General features: G+C 42.5%; 1 protein-coding gene across 1 annotated transcript; it reads right to left on the bottom strand.

Annotated features, from left to right (window-relative positions):
• Window positions 1-610: 610 nt before the first annotated feature.
• SVOP (SV2 related protein) lies at window positions 611-17662 on the bottom strand (the record flags this gene model as incomplete). The annotated part of the gene is made up of 16 exons (XM_079543905.1): window positions 611-817; window positions 1337-1426; window positions 1643-1724; window positions 2310-2421; window positions 3866-3973; window positions 5030-5106; window positions 5423-5496; window positions 6715-6843; window positions 7234-7359; window positions 8578-8641; window positions 11015-11139; window positions 11649-11720; window positions 12285-12383; window positions 13065-13150; window positions 14646-14806; window positions 17628-17662. 16 exons carry the CDS (start codon window positions 17660-17662, stop codon window positions 611-613), a joined length of 1647 nt encoding a protein of 548 aa, XP_079400031.1.
• Window positions 17663-19239: the final 1577 nt, after the last annotated feature.

Below are 19239 nucleotides of genomic sequence, written 5' to 3' on the forward strand. Positions count from 1 at the left end.
AAGCATTCAGGAAATAGATTCCAAGCAATCTCCCTCACAGTGCCTGTTAATTCTCAAGGAGCAGAACCCGTAAGCAAGGGAATAGTAAGCATTGGTTGGTTTGCTGTTACTGCATTGTTGTTGTTGATGATGGCTAAAAAGTGCAAGGCAGGCATCTAGTTCGTAAAACCTATTTTGTAGTGTATGGAATCCACCATATGCTATACCAAGTACACAATAAATATTAATCTTTTGTTTTTAGGCATCGAGAGTACATTATTTTAATTACAGCTTATACCGAGTGGCATTCAGTTAATTATCTGCTTGACACGGGACATTGTAAGCTGAGTAGCTGACCATGCAAGCACAACAGACTTAAGAAAAACCCTTCCTGCTAAAATTCAAACGACATCTGGATCAAATGCCTTTCAGCATGGAAGTGAGGTCTTTACGTGTGTGAGCAAAGAGCAGTAGTGACACAATTTACTGAGGTTCAACCCAAAAGTTCCTGCAGTTTGACACATAACGTTGGCAGTGACAGAATGGTCTGCTTTCTATGCTTCAGAGTTGGCCTTTTTGGGAACTTATCTTGCTTATTTCATCCATTCCTTCAGCAGGATTTCATGTCTCATCACTCCTGTGACCCAGAGTTAGACCTGGTGACTCCTGGGGAATGAGATCCTCTCCCAACCATCTCCTGTCCCCATTCTCTGTGGCTGGACTCCTGTAAGCCACGACCTTTTGTTTCAATGGGCAAGAAGAAGGAAGCCACAGCAGCCAGCAGGCAACATCCACTGTAAACAGCCAGTGTTAAATAGACTGAGGATTCCAACATCACCTGCAGAAAATACAAAATATTACCACCAGGAGGAATTTTAGGGCTGCATACTTTTCTTTCCTCAAAGACTACAGTCATAAGTTCTCTACTTAGCTTTTTGCAGAGCAGCAGTTCCTGACACAGCCTTCTTAGTCCTGTCCCACAGAGCCTGGCTCTCCCAGACCTCCTGCCTATCATTCCACGTGTGCTGCAGGTTCACATTCCCTAGAACTTGAGGTCTCAAAGGAAAAGCAGCACTGCACAACCCACAGAAACCTGTAAGCCCCTCACAGATCCCATCTCCTAGATGGGTTCCTTCCGAGGAGCCCTCACATCCATCCAGCAGCCTGCTCTGTAGTTATTTATCTCCCATCATAAGACCCTTGAAATAAGAGATGAGCCTGAACTCTCTTCAGGGACTGGGCAACAACTATCCTTCAACACATCACGCACAGACTGACCTTGGTGTGGCCCTTACAGAGAGGAGGCAGGTTCTCCATCACCTTCCTAGGCCATCAGTACTGAGGGAAGGGTTTTTACCTGTGCAATGAATGGCGTTATGAGGGCTCCCACTCTGGCCATTCCACTGCACGTTCCCAGGCCCAAAGCACGTGTGGCTGTTGGGTAAACCTGTGGAGAAAGCACCAGCCCATTAACTCAAGTGAGCAGCTCCCTTCCAACCTCCTTAATCAACGGAAATAGCACTGCAACGAGTTCTGCAAGACAACATTGAGATCATGAACTCACATCTGGGGTTTGGTCCACTGTGAAGAGGTCATAAAAATGACTTTCCCACCACGTTCTCACTCCCCTTAAATAGTCTCATTACAAAACCAGCCTCCTTACCTCTGGAGTGTAAACATAAGCAGCCTGAAATCCTCCAGAAATAAAAGCTCTTGCAATGAAGAGCAGCACAGTAAGAACATTTCTGTGAGAATAAAAAGGAGAGCAGTGTTTGGGATTGTTCTGTACAAATCTGTTTGTTTAACTTGGAGGCACGTGCAATTAAAAAAATGCTAATTTCATTACAGCCATTTCTTTTGTGTTTTTTAATGAACCCTTCTTATTTTTTCTGGACCCTTAATACAATAACGATGCCAAACAATCTGCATTCCCACAGTCACATCAGCTTTCTAAGGGTATTCATTCTAACTGACAGCTGTGGACTGCAGAAACAAACAGCCAGTGCCTAAGCTTGTCTAAGTAAGAAAAATATATTCCATGTTATGAATGGTGCTAACAACAAAAAATTGGCACACACAAGAAGGAAGTCAGACTGCAGCTCGTCTGTTTAAAACACACGACCCTACATACCAACTGAACATTTGCAGCTTTGAAAGGTTTCTCATTACACAGTTCCTGTGCTGTGCCCCAAAAGGTTTAAATTCAGAGAGCTCTCCTCTGCCTATTTTACACTTCCTTGCTCTTCAGCCCCAAAAACCAAACGTTGTCTCCCACCACGATTAAGAAAGAACACAGAGTCAGCACTGGCATTTCACCGTGTTTTACTTACCTTCCAACACACAGAAACAGCAGCAGGCTGCAAAACGAGAAGACAAAAAAGGACAGGGCCATGGTTTTCTTGCGGCCTATGCGATCAATAATCCACAGTGTTACTAACACACCTGTAGAAGGAGGCAAGTTGATTGTTGGGAATTAAGCACAGGTGGAGGCTGCATCAGCTGGCTTTTCACATAGGCTATGTTAGTTAGATTTGAAAATCTGCTCTCACAATACTTTGCTGGCAGAGGAATGGAGCAGAGGTGTGGAATAGATCGGTGCAATTACTGTTATCACATGCAAAAATACCACTCTGTGTCCCAGTGTGTGAGCTTTGCTCCACACTCACAGTAATCCACCTGCCTGCACGCTCACTGGGGGACACACAGGTGTAGCAGTGAGCAGTCAACTCTGACATCTGCTAAATACTGCTTACTGAGTGCTAAAAATGCCTGCCTTATGTCTAACTGGAATATCTTTTGTTCAGCTTCCAACCACCGTCCCCTACTAATCTTTCTACTGCTTAGACCCAAATATTGTCTAGCCATTGAGTTTTTTTACATGCTGCCATCAAATCACTTCTCACCTGCTCTGTGATAAAAGAAATGGATCAAGCTCTTTAAGTCTCATATTTTTAAATATTCTCTCTTCTGCAGTTTTTCCAGATCCCTTTAAAACCAGACGCACAGCAAGAGTGGAGATTATGCCAGTACCAATGTTGCCAGTGTCACATTCAGAGATATCCCAGTTTGTATTTCTTACACCCTGTCTCAGTATGTGTCAGGACCTGACCAGTCTGTTCAGCTATAGCATCAGTCCAAGACTACGTTCTGTCTTCCATTCACTCATGTCCTTTCCAGACTGTCCTACCTACTCTCATTAGGTAGGGGCTATGCACATTTGCCACAGACTCACAACTTTTCACCTATTAAATGGCTTCTCTTAGATTTCATGTCCCTGAAACTACAATATAGAGCGGTGCAAACATCTCCACTGCTGCCTCACTGCAGTATTTCAAACAGAGTAGTACTGAGAGATCATCTTTTACATCTGAAGAAACACTAGCTATTAAATGCTATCTGGATCATCCCGTGAAAGACTGTCCATTGAAATTCATCTTAAATTGACTGAAAATCACGGCTGTGCTGGATGGAGTGTTATGAAGCAAGTCCTCCATTGATTCACTACATCCAGGATCCTTTTAAAATAGTCTTGGATAGTCACTTATGGATAAAAGTTCAAGTGATTCTGCTCCTTTTATTTAATCGTTACTCTTCCTCTGAATGCCTAATATGTTTCTTGGAACAAATCCATAGTAAGACAGGCCATTATAGGTTCACAAAGCAATTACTAGTGATTTGATCTGTGGGGATGTCGCCACCAGTGAAGGGAGCTACAGCTACTGTGTGTACTGCATGTATCAAACAGTTCAAGCAAGGAGCCCCACTGCTTCTGGAAATACAGTGGCATTAGGCCAGAAGGAGAGCCCACTTTCTGTCATACCAAAGTCCATTCCAATTACACTGAGCTACTGGCAGTGAAAAACTGGAGCTTTTTATCACCACTTACCTGGGAATTCTGACAGGGTTGTCCAGAGCAGATCAGTGTAGTCTTCCTCTGTCAGATACTCACAGGTCAGGCTGCACTTTGCTTTAATTTCTTTTCTTCTACTGGAAACTGTAGGAGAAAAGAAAAAAACAAACAAAAAAACTAAACATATTTTAAGTAATCTGCTCTCTGCTCAGCTTCCTTTACTCCTGGTAAAGGAACCATTCTTACTGCTGAAAATAAAGGAAGGGATGTGAAGCAAAGAAATGCTGCTGCACAGAAAGTGTATTCAGAGCAGAAGACACAGCTGGAACTGAACAGCTGATGGTCTTACATGTGGCAGGATGTCTTACATGTGCAACCAGAATGAAAACTTACACCTGAATATCAGCTTTACAAGCTTAGTGATTTCCCAGCCCAGGGCCTATGAAGTGAGCAGAATTAACATTCGTAACACAGGTTTCTCCCTACATAAATTGGGATTTAACCCTTCTTCTGGACTTTGAGAAGACAGAATAATTCCAAGTCCTTGTGGGAAAAAAAACAAAACAGTATTTTTAAGGACTGCGCTGTTGTGCAAGCTCTGATTCCGTGTCTTTCCCCAATGCTGCCCATCCCTTTCCATAATTTTCAAACTACCAGACAGTTTTGACTAATCTCAAACGTTCTGAATAAAGCCATGCCTCCCCTGGGGAATCCAACTTCTTAAGCCTCTTCTTGATGCAGTCAAAGCTTTTTTTTTATACATAAAAACCTGCAACAGAAAGGGCGTTGCTTTCCCAGCATTATCTTTTTTCTCCACAGGTCTTCACATCTTAAGGACCCGGGAGCTCCACGGGAGCAGCAGTTTTCTCTATCTCAGAACCAATTAGGCCTGTCAAATCTAGCAGCTTACATTTATTCAATCGTTCTTTACTCAAGAAGAACAGACACATTTCCTAAAAGCTCTCCTTTGAAGGTTGTCTTGCTGTGTTACATTTGGGGCTCAGAGACACTGCAGGACCTCTCTGCATTGTGTGGGAAACAAGGCAATGTCTGCCAATAGCGTTTAATAAAAAGGAGATGCCTTAAAAGTCAGGCTGGCAACCACGGTTGTTTCCAAACTAACTGCTGAAAGTCATCAAATAAAAGATATTCCATTACTTTACAGGGATCATTAAAAAGAAGAGATGGTCTAGTACTCACTGCTGCAGACATCTCCTGCTTGGAAGAACTCTGTAGTTAATAAAACTAACCCATAGTATGAAAAAGCATTGGAAAACCTGCAGGGACGAAAAGAAGAGAGGAAATCTCAGCTGACCACACCTATGATAAACAACAGGAACCACAACCAAACCCACTGTGTGAGGACTTCCACCAAGTGCCACCTCAAAGCCATTTCCTATCAGCAGTTAGAAAAGGAAGGGGCAATGAGATCAAGAATGCTAGTGACTGAGTGGTTTAATAAATTACAAATCAATGCAGTTTGGGCTTTTTTTCATGAGGAGGAAATTGCTGTATTTTAGTGATACTGCTGAACACCTCAATTAAAATCCATTAGAAAAGTGCTGGCACTGAACCATTTATACTTTCTCTTACCATATAAACCAGAGTAACAACGTGGTCCATCTAAAATGGGGTGTAAAAAGGTCCCTCATTTTTCCTCGGTCTTCCTGTTGAAAACAAATGTAAGTCAGAGAATCAGGGTGCTCACAGGTCCCAGACTGAAGGATGTACAGTGGCAAGGGATAACAATATACAGCATGATGTACTTGGACAAGTTCAGTTTGAATTTCGGACTCTTCAGGTTGGAGGAGCCACAATGAAGTAAAGAATTCCTCTGCCAAGTGGAATTCTCTAGGAGCACAGCATTCTCAGAACAGTTCACACACATGGCGCAGTGCTGCTTCATGAGGAAGGTGAGAATCTGAGTAAGGAGGGGCTGGAAAGTGGAATAGCAGAACTTTGCCAATGCACATCTAGCACAGGGTTCATGTGGCCTTCAGTCAGCTCTGCTGAATTAGCACAGCCCATTGAGACCCAGGGCAAGGTGCCAAGGAACTACAAGCAGCCTACCAGCAAGCAGACCTCTTTTCAACAGAGTGTTTCTAAAACAGAGTGGCAGACACAGCTCATAAACCTGTGGTTAAGGAAAAGTGCTTTCCCACCCCACCCTAAAAACAGAATCTTCCAAAACTTGCAGAGCGTTCCTGCACAGCCCATCATCGTTGCCCTGACTGAACCAAGTATTGGTGAAAGGCGCAAGAGCTCCAGTCCTCACCCATCTAGGCTGCAGAAAACTGAGCTTGTATCTCCAATTATTAAGACCATTTCTAAAAATCTCCTGCTTAATTCTACAATTTTGCTGCTGTTCGAACCTGCAGGTTTGCCTCTGCTGTTCCTGCTAGCTTCGTAACATTTTTTATCTGTGAAAGTCTGCTCTGTGTTCTGTAAACGCAGAGCCAATTTATATGTTGACAGGGGTGCTGAAAAGTTGGCCATGTAACACTAAAGTGAAAAGAAATCCAATGTAATTCATGCAGTAGCATACAGTTCAGAAGGAACAACCTGAATTGCTCCATGCAATAGGACTGAATTGGAGCTTGTAGCATTCCAGCTCCACAAGACCAGGATTAAATTCAAGAGATGCACCTAGAGAGTCTGATTCCACCTCATCCCATGAGTTCAGATCCTGGGAGGTGTGATATTCTTCAAAAATAGGGTCTTTCTCACTGTGGTTTGGGCATATATGGTCATCTCTCATTTTTGGTTAGTGGTTGAGACGTTAAAATTAAAGTTAACATGGATTATTTGCTTACATAAATCCCTATGCCTCCAGTACAGTTTCACTGTTATCCCGAGTGATTAATGTGTCAATTACCCATACATACCTGCCTGGAAATAATTAATTTTCCTAGAGGCATTGGAGCTCCGTTTTCTGTTGCTATCCGCTTTAAAGTAGCAATTGCTTTTTCTTGATTTCCAGATAATACATCATACCTTGCACTTTCTGGCAGCCACTAAGAGAGCAAAGCAGATCATATGCACAGTGATGTCAAAAACACAGCAACCAACAAACTGCAGACTTTATTGGTGAGCTTACAGTGGGAAATCTAACATAAGACTTGACCACAGAACCGGTCTTTAACAAATCAGAAAATCCCCTTTGTGTCAAATGTCAAGTTCCTCTCTAGGCTTTGAGAAACTACCAAACAGCTTTTTTTTGCCATAAAGTCAGAACTCCAGAACTCTGTTGTCTCTTTCCCATTCTCAAGAAATGCTGAGCATTTTTGCAGGATCTTGACATTATCCTTTCTCAGTGGGGAAGGCAAAGCATCCCGAGCAGACAACAAGATGCTTTAGGCATTCCAGAATTTGCATTTTTAAACACATTTTAAGAGAATACCTACAAAACATAGGACAGCGAAGAGCAAAAGTGGGAGGGCAGAAAGAATGAGAAGCCACCGCCAGCCAAGAGTGGGCATCACCAGCACTGCTAGGAGCACTTCAAACACGGTTCCAATGGCCCAAAAGACCTGCCAAAGGGAAAAGAAGCAGTCACAGATGAGAATGCTATTAAGCATTCTTTGAAACATTCAGAAATGTGCTCTCCAGGGACAGCTGAGAGAGAAATGCCAGAGACATTTCAAATATACACCACTGCATGCAAACAGAAATCCAGAGATGTACTGGGGATCTGTGTACATGTTGCAGAAGCTCAGCTCTGAAAAGCTAATGTCAGCTTTCTTTTGACACTCCTGTTTGACCAGAGGCAGCTTCTTATAAGGAACAGACTCATCACATTCTGCTTCTTAAGCAAAATGACTACTACCACTTATGTATGGCTATAGTACCCACCTAACACTGCCACATTTACTGTATTTGTCTTCCTTTGCAAAACCAAAACAGCAAAGCCACACAGAGTTTGTCCTATAAGTGAAAGAAGGAATTGATACCTTCCTAGCAAATAATGGAGCTGGCAACCTGTTGCATGTCCTAGCCATGCAGGATTATTCTCCTCTGGATTATGAACCGTAAAAGGATAATCTTCTTTTTCTTGACAGCTCACTCTTTAATGCTCAGAATATATTTCTTACCCACTATTGCTCTGAGGTAGCCAGACTGTGGCAGAACAAAAATGACACAGAAGGCAGTGATTCATCTGTTGAACTCTATTTACAAAAACTTAAGCAACTGAAAGTAGGACTAGCCAGCAGTTATCTTGGGAAACTGTTTGAGTAACTGAGAAGCTGTTTCAGTGTAGTGAGGTTTGCCACAAGGATGCTCCTTCCAAAAGGACCACGTCAGACAAGTAACAGCACTGCTCTCTCACTGCTTAACTGTCTTCTACTGGCACACTTCAACTCAAGGGCTGCAAATTTTGCTTTTCAAGTATTTATAAGGCAAAATTCCTCTCTGTGTGACTTTGATACATTTGGATTGAATCTGGAGAGCTGAATTTAGCCTTGCACTTACTGTACAGTCACCTCTTCGTTATCCATTACTGAGCTGTACATCAATTTCACTGCAGCATTAGGTCACCAGAGGGATCTCTGCATGCTGCCTTCAGAAATGCTGCATACTTGGCTCTGTTCTGGGACCACTGGCCTCAGTGCTGGAGAACTCCACGCTAACTTAACTGTCAAGACCTGACTGCTGCCATGTCTGACATTATTAATCAACAGAGCTGAATGGTTGCAACCAACAGCAGAATTTGTCCCCCGTGGACCAGCACACATAGCTACACTGCTCACCTCTATTAATAAAATGCATTTTGCTCTGGCTTTCATTGGAAGGAATTCGGCATATAAGGTTACCCTGTAAGAGTGAACATTGAGAAAAACATCATGTTAGCACACTGAGAAATGTCAGACACTGTGCTTGCCTTTTATTAACATTGCCAAAACCACAGGAGTAACAAAAACCCTTCCTAGTCTTCAGAGGCAGGGAGGTGTGCACACTGGTACAAACTTTGCTGAACAACAAACACTCTATTTTAGTTCATCACTGCCAGAGAAGGCAGAATTTGCTCTGCTCACGTGGCTTATAGTTGTTAGCTAAATGTAACAGTTCCTGCTGCACACGTTGCTTAACACTGCTTTGATCTGGGACAGGCATGATGTCTGCATTTTCAGCATGGTCTATCAGCAGTCCATGCAAACTCTTGCTAGTTAAGTTCTTACTTACACCTGGCTCAGAGAACATCACATTGGCCTACTCTGCCAGGTTTCAACTTTCTAAGACATAATTATTTTCAAGATCTGATTGTGCTATTGGTATAACACAATTCCCATTCTTTTGCAACGAGGAATCAAAAAGAAATTGTCTAACTTTGCAGGACTGCCATTCCATGATTGTGCCAACAGTATGGCTTCTGCGTGGACAGAAGGCAGAACCAAAGGGGCAGCAGACAGCCAAGGCTCTCTTGTTGTCTTCAGTCTGCTAAGACTCTTGGCTCCTACTCTCTTTGGATTCCACTGGCTCATCCTCAGCTTTGAAAGAATACAATATCTTTGAAAGACTGGATGTTGCAACATGAGTGAACAATCATACTTATGGTGACATACTGTCTCACAGGAGATTCCAAGAGGCCTCAGGTGCAGGTCCAACATACGCAGAGGGAAAGGGACATCTGCTATAGTTAGTTGATTTATTACTGCTGGGTGTATTCTTTCTAGCAGCACGTTTCGTACAAACCTTTCTCCCATACCAACTATAGAATACAACAATATAATTATAAAGATGCCAGTGTTATTTCCCTGAAATAGAGCTACTCGTAGCCAAAGTAATAGTGTCTACTTAATACCAGGAAGGAGCTATTTCTCATGCCAGATTTATATTAATTCTTTTTATCAAAGGTATTGCTGTTATAGTTGGAGCAAGAAGCAGACTCAGCAGCAATGGAATCCCCTCTGAGCTCTGTAACCAGCTCCTCTTTGTCCCTCATTAAGTCATGCAGCCCTTAGGCTTTATCCACCTCTCTGCAAAGTGGTATTAGCTGAGCTGTAACTGTTCCACCGGGGCTCTGTGGAACACCATTAATATGAGTTTGCAGTATGAGGCATTATTAATTCTGATGCTTCGTCTTTGTTGTTCTCCTGCCTCATTCCAGTTGTGCTCAGTTGGAACTGCATGGCAGAAAATGCCTCACTGCTGCTCAATACACAGCAGGATAAGAACTTTCAATTTTACATGCATGTTGTGCTTGTGTGCAGCTTCTAACAGGGAGCAGATGAGCAGTAAGAGAAAATTAATGAAACTGTGAAGCTCCATCTCAGCTCTGAATCTTTTATCTGGGAATGGTAATAGAAAAGACAGGATATTGACTTGCCTTGTCAAGAAGTCTATGAGCCATCAATCAAAGTTAGGCTCTGATTACTCTGAAATAGCACCTCCACGGGGCAAACTATCAATTATTAATAAGGATAAAAGACCACATGGAGAAAGACTAGATATACTCATCCCTTTCCATTTATAATTAAAAGCCAAGAGCAGATTTATTTATTAAAATGGAAAATTTAGAGATCCTCCTCTTCAGAATGGAATGATACAGTCCTAGAGAAATATCCTGACACTACCTTCGTACCAGAAAGTGTCTGAGCCACGAAGACATCTGAACTGCTCCAGGTTTGGGCTACGTGACTTCGGAACTCCAGATCAGGATCCGACGTAAAAGTTGAGGCTCTGATTGAACAATATTTTAGAGCTTTACAAAGCAGCAGCAGTCGAGGCTTCACTCCACCTCTAACTGCTAGTGTTTAGATCATCATCTATCTTGCAACAAGTCCATGTCATCCCTTATTGACCACTCCCAGCACAATTTGTTAATGCAGTGTTTGGGCACGGCTACAGAATGCTGTCTATTGCACTTAATCCACTGCTAGCTGGGCTGTTTTGGGCCTCTCCTTTTCACCTGAGGGAATGAGAGGAACTTAATAGGACTCAAGGCATACAATATATTACATTTAAGTACCTAGCTTTTTCACACAGAGGTCACTGTAGGCTGATAGATCACCTTAGTGATCTATTAGATATCTTCAAAGGCTTATCAGAATTTAATATATTAGTTCCAAAAAACTAAAAGGAAAGTGGGCTTGGGATAACTAAACTGAGGGAAGTCTTCAATTTGACATAAGCATTAAAAAAAAAGTAACACGAAGATAGAAAAGAGACTTGTGAATATTTACTTACGACTGAGGCACTCCTCCAATCCCAAAGCCCACCAGGCCCCTCAGCACCAAGATCCAGCTGTATATCGGTGCAAAACCACTGAGGATCCCATAATACAGAGTCCATAACACACTGATCTTCAGGCCCTGCATTTAACAAACAAGCAAGGGAAAAATAAAATCTCTGCTGTAACACAACATGAACAACATGTAAACTAGAGCTTCACAGCCAGAAAGTTCAAGTGTTACTTCTCTAAGTCCAACAGCTGAAGGTTTCCTAAAGGCGAGTCTAAGGTGGCACGGCTGTTACCAGGACCCTAACACCACCAGTAGGTGATGAGTTTATGAACCCGTTCACCAAGTGAGCAGAGAATTCCTCTATCTGTATCAAGGATTTGCTGTACTGCACCCAGAATTTCCCAGAGGCTTTCACAACAACAAAATGCTTCATGCCACCCGGCTCTTATTTTTCTCACTTCTTATTTTCTGCTTTAGTCTCCCAGACTTCTTTTATTTCATGGCAGGTCGCTTCTGGCTCTCCTTAATTCTGCTTAACTCTACATACATACGAGCTATGACACCTGTAAATATCACTCACTAAAATATGCACACTGCTGCACTACTTCCACATGTTCCAGTAGGAGCTGAGCACTTACTGTTTTTCTCCCATACTGATCTGAAATGTTTCCCCAGAGGGTGGAGCTGGACATCATTCCCACAAACACTACCTAGGAAACACCAGAAAAAAAGTCTCCTCCTTAACAACAAGACAAGTGACAATTCCCATTCGACAGCAAAGAAAACACAATTTCAAATGAAACTTGAAAACTTCAGCACTAACAGCAGACCAAAATTTTCACGTGTTCTGGGTTCCTCTGCAGTAAAGACTATTAAAGGCAATTATTCATACAGTGAGATTATTCAAAATGCACTCCAGCCCTACTTTACATCCATTGAGATGATAGGGAGTTTGTTGTCCAGGAATTGGGGTGAATTTCAGCAGACTGAATCTCTGCAAGGCTACTTGTCTTCAGAGAAGAATGGAATCTTGCCCATTTAAAATAATGGCAATTATTCTGAGTCAATTCATATGTTTTCCTGGAAATTACATGAAACAATGAAGTTAAAGCTTGCAAATTTTCCTCATTTCTCACTGAGTTTCCCTTCTTCAAGCTCTGGCTTTTAAGAAAGGCCATGAACAGATTTAACTGTGGAATATAAAGCATAATGTCTGAATAACAGTGAGTGGAAAAACCTTACAGAACACAGGAGCTGTCAGTTATTTTTCCTACCGATGTGAGCAATGCAACCTGCCAGCTTGGTAATCGCCACTCACAATGAAGCTGAGGAGCTAGGATACTTAAAATCATCATTTCCATAGCATCTGCCATCTAGAAAGGTGAGAAAGAAACAAAAATAAAGAACTGCCTGTAAATTAGATTGATGTAACAGTCATTAATCCTCCTTCTTGAAGCTAACTTTGCTTCTTCTCTTGACATTTCTCCTCTGTAAGTGAAACAAAATACTTGTGCTTGCAAGGTACTGGGGGTGTCCACAGTAAATAAGGGCTCCAGACATCATTACCCAAAAATAGACCACTGTGGATGTAACATACAGTGCTTCAGAAATAGCAGAAAAGTGAAAGCAAAGCCTGTCTTCCTGTTCTTGATATCAAAGTTTAAAACTAGAAGCACTGAATTGGTGTTCATCTGAAGCAGACATTACAATAATATTGAGTAATACAGCAAAGAGAGAATGTAGCTGATGGAATAATGTGGTGAAATCACCGAATGAAAACTGAGATCTGTAGGAATAGGATTGTACCCTTTCCATCTGAAATAAGTATTTTAAGTAGAGAATTTCAGCAAGAGAGAAATCAATCAGTTATTCTTTACCTCCACACAACAAGTTTGAGTCCAGCTGTCACTCTAGAATTTCAGGCAAAATTCTTCCTCCATTGCATATTTATCTGTTTAGAGACTTTTTGTCTACAGAGAATGGCTACAGAATTTGAAATCACTGGGATTCTGTAACGGGTGACCATGCAATTCATCTTGCTAACAATTACTTGCCCATGCTAATCCTGTAATAACAGAGAGCTTCCACTGGAACTTCCCAAATCCAATGGCTTCCACCGCATCTTCCACCATGAAAGTATCTAGAAAGAAAACAATCTGAGTGCAGAAACGTGCTCCTCTCCTAGTGACATGCATCCCTTGATGCAGTGTTTTCTGCCAGTGTAACTATGCATTAACTGGGTAATCTGCTTAGATTTACAATAACGACCAGAGGGCCACTTTGCTTTTATACAGCTCCTCCCCAAGAACATCTCCATGTTTTTCAGAAATTGTCTTAGAGCCAAAACAATTCTAAATATTTATAAAATATTTTCTTGACAAAGAAATAAATCAGAGTCACACCAATGACTTCAGTGCATTCTCAGCCTGCTACTCCTTGGAGACCCCACCAGCCACTGACTTACAATTTCCTTTGGTGAGAGGTATATATAACAGCACAGAGCAATACTATACAGGGGCTGGAAAGTGCAGAAGGATATTTTATTGAACTGAAAGTCAAACTGTAATTATTTGAATGAAGAATTTGTCCAGGACATCTATATCTCAATACAGTTCTGTTAAAAATGCTGAGGGTTCTTGTTTCATTACCTCGTTATTTTGTGCCATCTGAACAAGCAATGATATCTCAAATTCCTTTGCTCAAACAGAAAATGAGAAGTGCAACCAAAATATCTTTTGATCTTCCATTTGTTTAAAACGGTTTAAGTCTCCAGGCTTTAACACTTCCAGCTCTTAATGAAGTACATTTGCCACAGAAAAGCTTTATCTAACTAAGACTTGGACATTCTCACAGAACAGAAGATCAAAAAGAAATCAAAACCAAACCAAAATGAAATCAAACAAAAACTAAGTGATAAAACAGAAATGTCGTGGGATCCCAATCTGTGGCTGCAGCACTGAAGCTCAGCATGCTGGCATGTTGCATCGCTTCCACTTTTTTGGGAGATATACCAACTGAACCTGTCTGCAGATTTGCATTGATGCAGTAAGTCTTTCAAGAAACTCATCCACTTCACGCCATTCTGGCTCCTCCTGCATCAATATGTTAATAAATGAGTCCCTGGGCAAACAGCTGTTCTACAGAACTTCAGTATGTTTTGTGCTGAGACACAATTAGCACTTCTCACATCTTCCTTCAGGACAGCCTGCTCTTTTCTCTCAGGCAGAAAGCAGAGGCTGGGATATGAATGCATTCTGTGTCCCTCTTGTCCTCTAGGTGAGTGGCAGACAGGAGCACTGCAGAGGCTTCGTGCTCAGCCCTAAAGGAGAGCCAGGTGTAACTGTTCCAGTAAACATGGTGATGATTTAGGAGTACTGATCAGTTGTAAAGGAAACTTAGCCAAACTGCCTACTTGAAATGGGTGCTGACAACTGGATCCCCCCATCAAATGAAACACACAAAGAAATCCTCAGGGGACAATGTAACTAAATCCCCATGTTCAGGTGTGTTGCCTATGTTGCTGTTTTCTTTTTTGATCTGGGGATCTCTAACTTCTCTAAACCCAATGCACTTATCCTGGCTGAAATGAAGAGGCCACGGCTTTTTCCTTGAAGGGAAACAAGAAACCTGCTCACCATCAGTTGGGTTGGCAAATTCTTTTGGCACTGCAGCTCCATCCTCCAGCTCGATAGCCTCTAGCTCTGTCCGAACGCCCTCAATCTGAATTTCATGCTCTCCTGAAATGGCATCCTCCTCTGACCTTGAACTTTCTCCAGTGCGGCGAAACTTGACTACCCTAAGAAAAGAGAAATGAGGATTAATGCTTTGGTGGATGTCTTGTGGATTGCTGTGCTCAGTTAGTCTTGAGAAGCTATCTGGTCAAAGAGGCGATGGGCTGATCTCTGCAGTGAGGCCAGGGAGAGAACAGGACATGAAAAGAGAACTGCTGAACTGATCCAACTTTCATGACTTACTTAACAGTGACTTTTTGCAAGGCTTCACATAACAAGGAGGAGGTCCACCTGCCATCATTGAACTTTCATGTGATGAAACAAAGATTTTAGAACAGGTCTAACATAGCTAGTGTAACACATCCCTCAGTCCTCCTTCAGTCTACCCCAACATCAGAGGAACTTTTCACCTTGGTAACTGACAATTTCTTGGACTTCAGTGAAGCTTTTTGTTGTTGCTGTTGTTGGAAATAGATTAAATTATTCTTGCTGCTACCTTTGACTTCTGGTACTTAAACATTTTATTTCTATGATAAAGATGAGCAGAAAGTCCCTTGAACTTCAGCTAAAATCCTCCGCTTTAAAGGTTGCCAAAACTAAGCTAGCAGCATCCTTGCCAGATGCAGCTGCAGCAAACTGACATGCATGCATGACATTTCTAAAGGTGACCTGAAAGACTTTATGTATTTGGCAATCTTATTTTCTCTTACAAGTGCTGATGGTGCAATCCATATGAATGTAAGGGCAAAATGACAGGCAATCTACACAACTCCTCCAAATGGCTTCTGGTCTAATAAGAGGATGGAAGAATTAAAATCTCGGTCTCCCATGGGTTGTCTACAACTGAAGGAGTCCTGGCTGCAATGAACCACCCAGTCCAGCTCAGGATTTCTCTGTGGTAGAACCATAAAGCAAAGGGATCCAAAACACTTTCCAGTCTCACAGTCCTGGCACATAGCTGACCACAGTCCATGGCACATGGCACATGGCACAGCTGACCACATCCCATGTGGGGAATTGCACGCACTCACTGATGATATTCTGGCAACAATCTGGAGAGAGAGAGGTACAGTCCTCGTTTTGTGAGGCTGTCACACACAAGCAGTTGGCTGTGAGATGTTTTGGGACTGCTTCTCATGATCATAGAAACAGGACAACTGGAGAGATGCATGGGGTAAATAGTTATGGGAATACTGGGACTAAAAACGTCCCTGAAGATATAATCCTCATACAGTCTACAACATGCAAAGTCTTAGCACTCACTGATGTTGCACGCCTGTGAGATGATTTATTTATTTTTATTACAAAGGGCAATTAATAGGAGAATGCCATTCATGTTGTACTTGTAAAAGCTCTGCAAGCAACTGGTTTAACTATACAGAAAGTAAACCAGATTTGCAATTTCTTGTCATTAAAAAAAGGACTATTACCATAATTTCAGTAACCCCAAAGCCTGAAGCAAAACTCATTGAAGGATTTTGGGAGCTACAAAAAGCCACTGCTCCACGGGGTTATGACTGAATATCATTCATACCAACTATACTTGTAACTAGACCATGTTTCAGCAAGCTACAAGCCACGTTTTTTATACTAAGAAAAACCTTTCCAATGTAAAACACCACAAAACCCAAGTATTACTTCTGTTTCATACTGTATAGCTCAAATAGGCTTTTGGAACTGAGCATTTTGGGGAGTTCCAGGTGCTGTACAAAGGCACACTGATTGATCTGAAAATCATAAACTCTCCAGTGGCAATCCAAGCACAGAGCTCACATTCTGCATCACAAAGAATCAAAGAAAATGCTTTTCATTTGAGAACACACGAAGCAAATTGACACAAATGAAGAACAACACGCAGTGCCACTGGCCATCCCACACTCTCAGAGAGCTGCATTTGTTTGCAAGATCCCACAGTACTGAATAAGTCTAATTATACCTGCATTGAAAAGTACTTCAGGACATTTATGCCCTCTGTGCTTAGTTTTCTAAAACAAAGAGACTGGGGAAAATGGCCTAATGTAAATGATGGATCATTATTTTTACTTTTAAGGTGATTACAGCTGAGCTGAGCACTTGAAAATACCTGCAGCTCACGTCCACCTCTTCAGCTTATTAGAAATGTTATTGGACAGGTTGCTCTGTCATTGAGACAAGCTCATTAATATTGAAAATCAACTTTAAGCATTTATTCCCCGCCTTGCAGAGTGAATGATTTCCAAACAGGAATATATTTCAAACCACGTGATAATGGAGCAACTGGGAGAAACGCATTTATTTGCAAAGACAACATTTTGCAGCCGTGAACAGGAAAGGAAATCTTGCCGTTAAAATCCTTCTCTCACCTTTTTGCACAGATCCAACAACCACATCCCAACAGTTTGTTATGAACAGCAGCGTTCTCCCTGTGCAGCAGCGTGTGCTTTACTGCAACATGCACTTAGCAAATATTAACGACACTCAGTGCAAACACACCTTGGCAAAAAGAGGTTGTGATCTGCCATCGGCTCAAAGCAGGAAGCTGAGGAAGATGCCTTCCTTAGCCCAACGTTATTTACAGATGCAATGCACCTTGCAAATGCAATAGGAGCATTTCCTCTCAGAACATTTTTTTTGGCACTTCCGCGGTTTTGTTCCAGCCCTCCTTATTTCCACCACCACCAGGTTCATGCAAAAACATAAACGCATCGGATTTATGTAACAGCCGAATCCCTGCATGCCCCCAGGATGCTGAAGCCAGGCAGCTGCACAAGGAAAATGGCCTGCTTCCCGGGGCCCGAGACACTTCCTAAAAGCAATTCTCTTAAAAATCGCCAGGATGTACAATATCCCTGCAGCCCGTTGAGAAGAAACCCTGCGCATCCTCGCTCCCCTACCGTTGCTACTTACGGCAGCTGTCTCAGCTGGAATAAATCATCCTCCATTGCCAGGCTGCGTCTGGAGGAGCTGCTCTCATCGCTCTCGCATGGCGGGGATGGATGCAGCTGTAGCAAAGCGGGCACGGGCGGACGGAGGGCTCTGGTGGTCGCAGGCACCGGGACGGTGCGGCACCGCACGGCACAGCGCGGCGCGGCTGGGCTCGGCACCGCTCAGCACGGCACGCGGGGAGGGCTGAGTGGCTCCCTCCCCTTGCCGTGCTTGCTGCGGGATGTGCTGCCAGCCTGCACCGGCTTTCCTGGCAGCCGTGACCAGGGATTCGTCCGTTGAGAGGCTGGGGCACAAGGGATGCTAAAGTGGCAGCAGAAAATGAGCTGGGCAGCGTTGGGACTTCCGTAAGGAAAGCCGAGCAAAGTTATTTTGGGTGATCCTGAAATGATAGCAAAGGGTCTTTTGGGGGAACACAGCGCAGTCAGGTAAGCTGTTAACACTCCACTTTCATGAGGGTCTTTGCAGAAACTACGTCGTTATAGTGCCTGTTTCAGATACCCATGGAAAGTTTCCATATTTAATCTCTTCTGGTGATCCGACAGGGTTTCTGAGTGTGCACTCCACAAACTCAGAATGAAATCACTTTGTAAAAAATCTCAGTCATTTAGCTGCAAAATATGCTGTCAGCCAGGTGCATTCCCCCCTGTAGACTTTCTTCTGCAATTGGAAGAGAAAATTTAGCTGTGCATTTACAGAAGAATCCTTTCCAGAGAAAGGCATGCAGGAGAAAATTAAAAGAAATGTGCTAGGAGACTTTTTTACGTGATTAAAATGTAAGATACATTTGACTAATTAAAAAATGGCCTGAAATCAGCAAGGTGAATTCAGATGAAGACAGGTGAAAAGTATTATCATGAGGAATAAGTCAGAAGGCGTGCAAATTCAGACCAGGGAAAACAGATGATGCCCAACAGAGAGTTGGCCTGGCTATGACAAACCAAGCACGCTTAATACTGAGAGTTGTTCAGCTATCACACAGATTCGGTTTATGATGCTAAATACTGAAAATGTGAACAGTTTTTAGTATGTATAGGAGAGGTCTCACAGGCGGTGTAGCTAGAGCTTCAGCTGCCTTAAAAGTTGTGAGAATAATTCTTTAATTTGTGCCTGGGAGTGGAATCCTGATGCTCACACTAAGCTTCATTTCAATAACTGTGTGTGTCCTGCGGTCTCCATCCGTGCACTTTGTGTAGCACCACACTGTACAGTTGATCACAAAAGACCTCATGGGTGTCTCAGGTACCTTAGTGTCATTCCATGTGGATCAAGATGCATATATTTGGGTAACTGTCACCTCCCCTGACATTTTTTGCTCATCTTTCCCAGACACGCAGATTTGCACAAACAATGTGGCTCTCTCATCGTGCATCCTTGTTGTCTTTGATTTGGGTGGTGCTGTGATTTGGATAAAGAATGGCAGTTTCAGTTGGTTGTTCTCACAAAGGGGCTGAGCAGTTTATTTGGAATAAAAAGCAGCCTGGCCCATAACATAAAAAAAATGAAAGACTTTGGCAGCTAAACCTCATCTATCCACACATTCCTCTTCAAAAAACACGGGTTAAAGAAACCATAC

The sequence above is a fragment of the Tetrao urogallus genome (genome assembly GCF_951394365.1).
Source record: "Tetrao urogallus genome assembly, chromosome: 17".
Lineage (NCBI taxonomy): Eukaryota > Metazoa > Chordata > Aves > Galliformes > Phasianidae > Tetrao > Tetrao urogallus.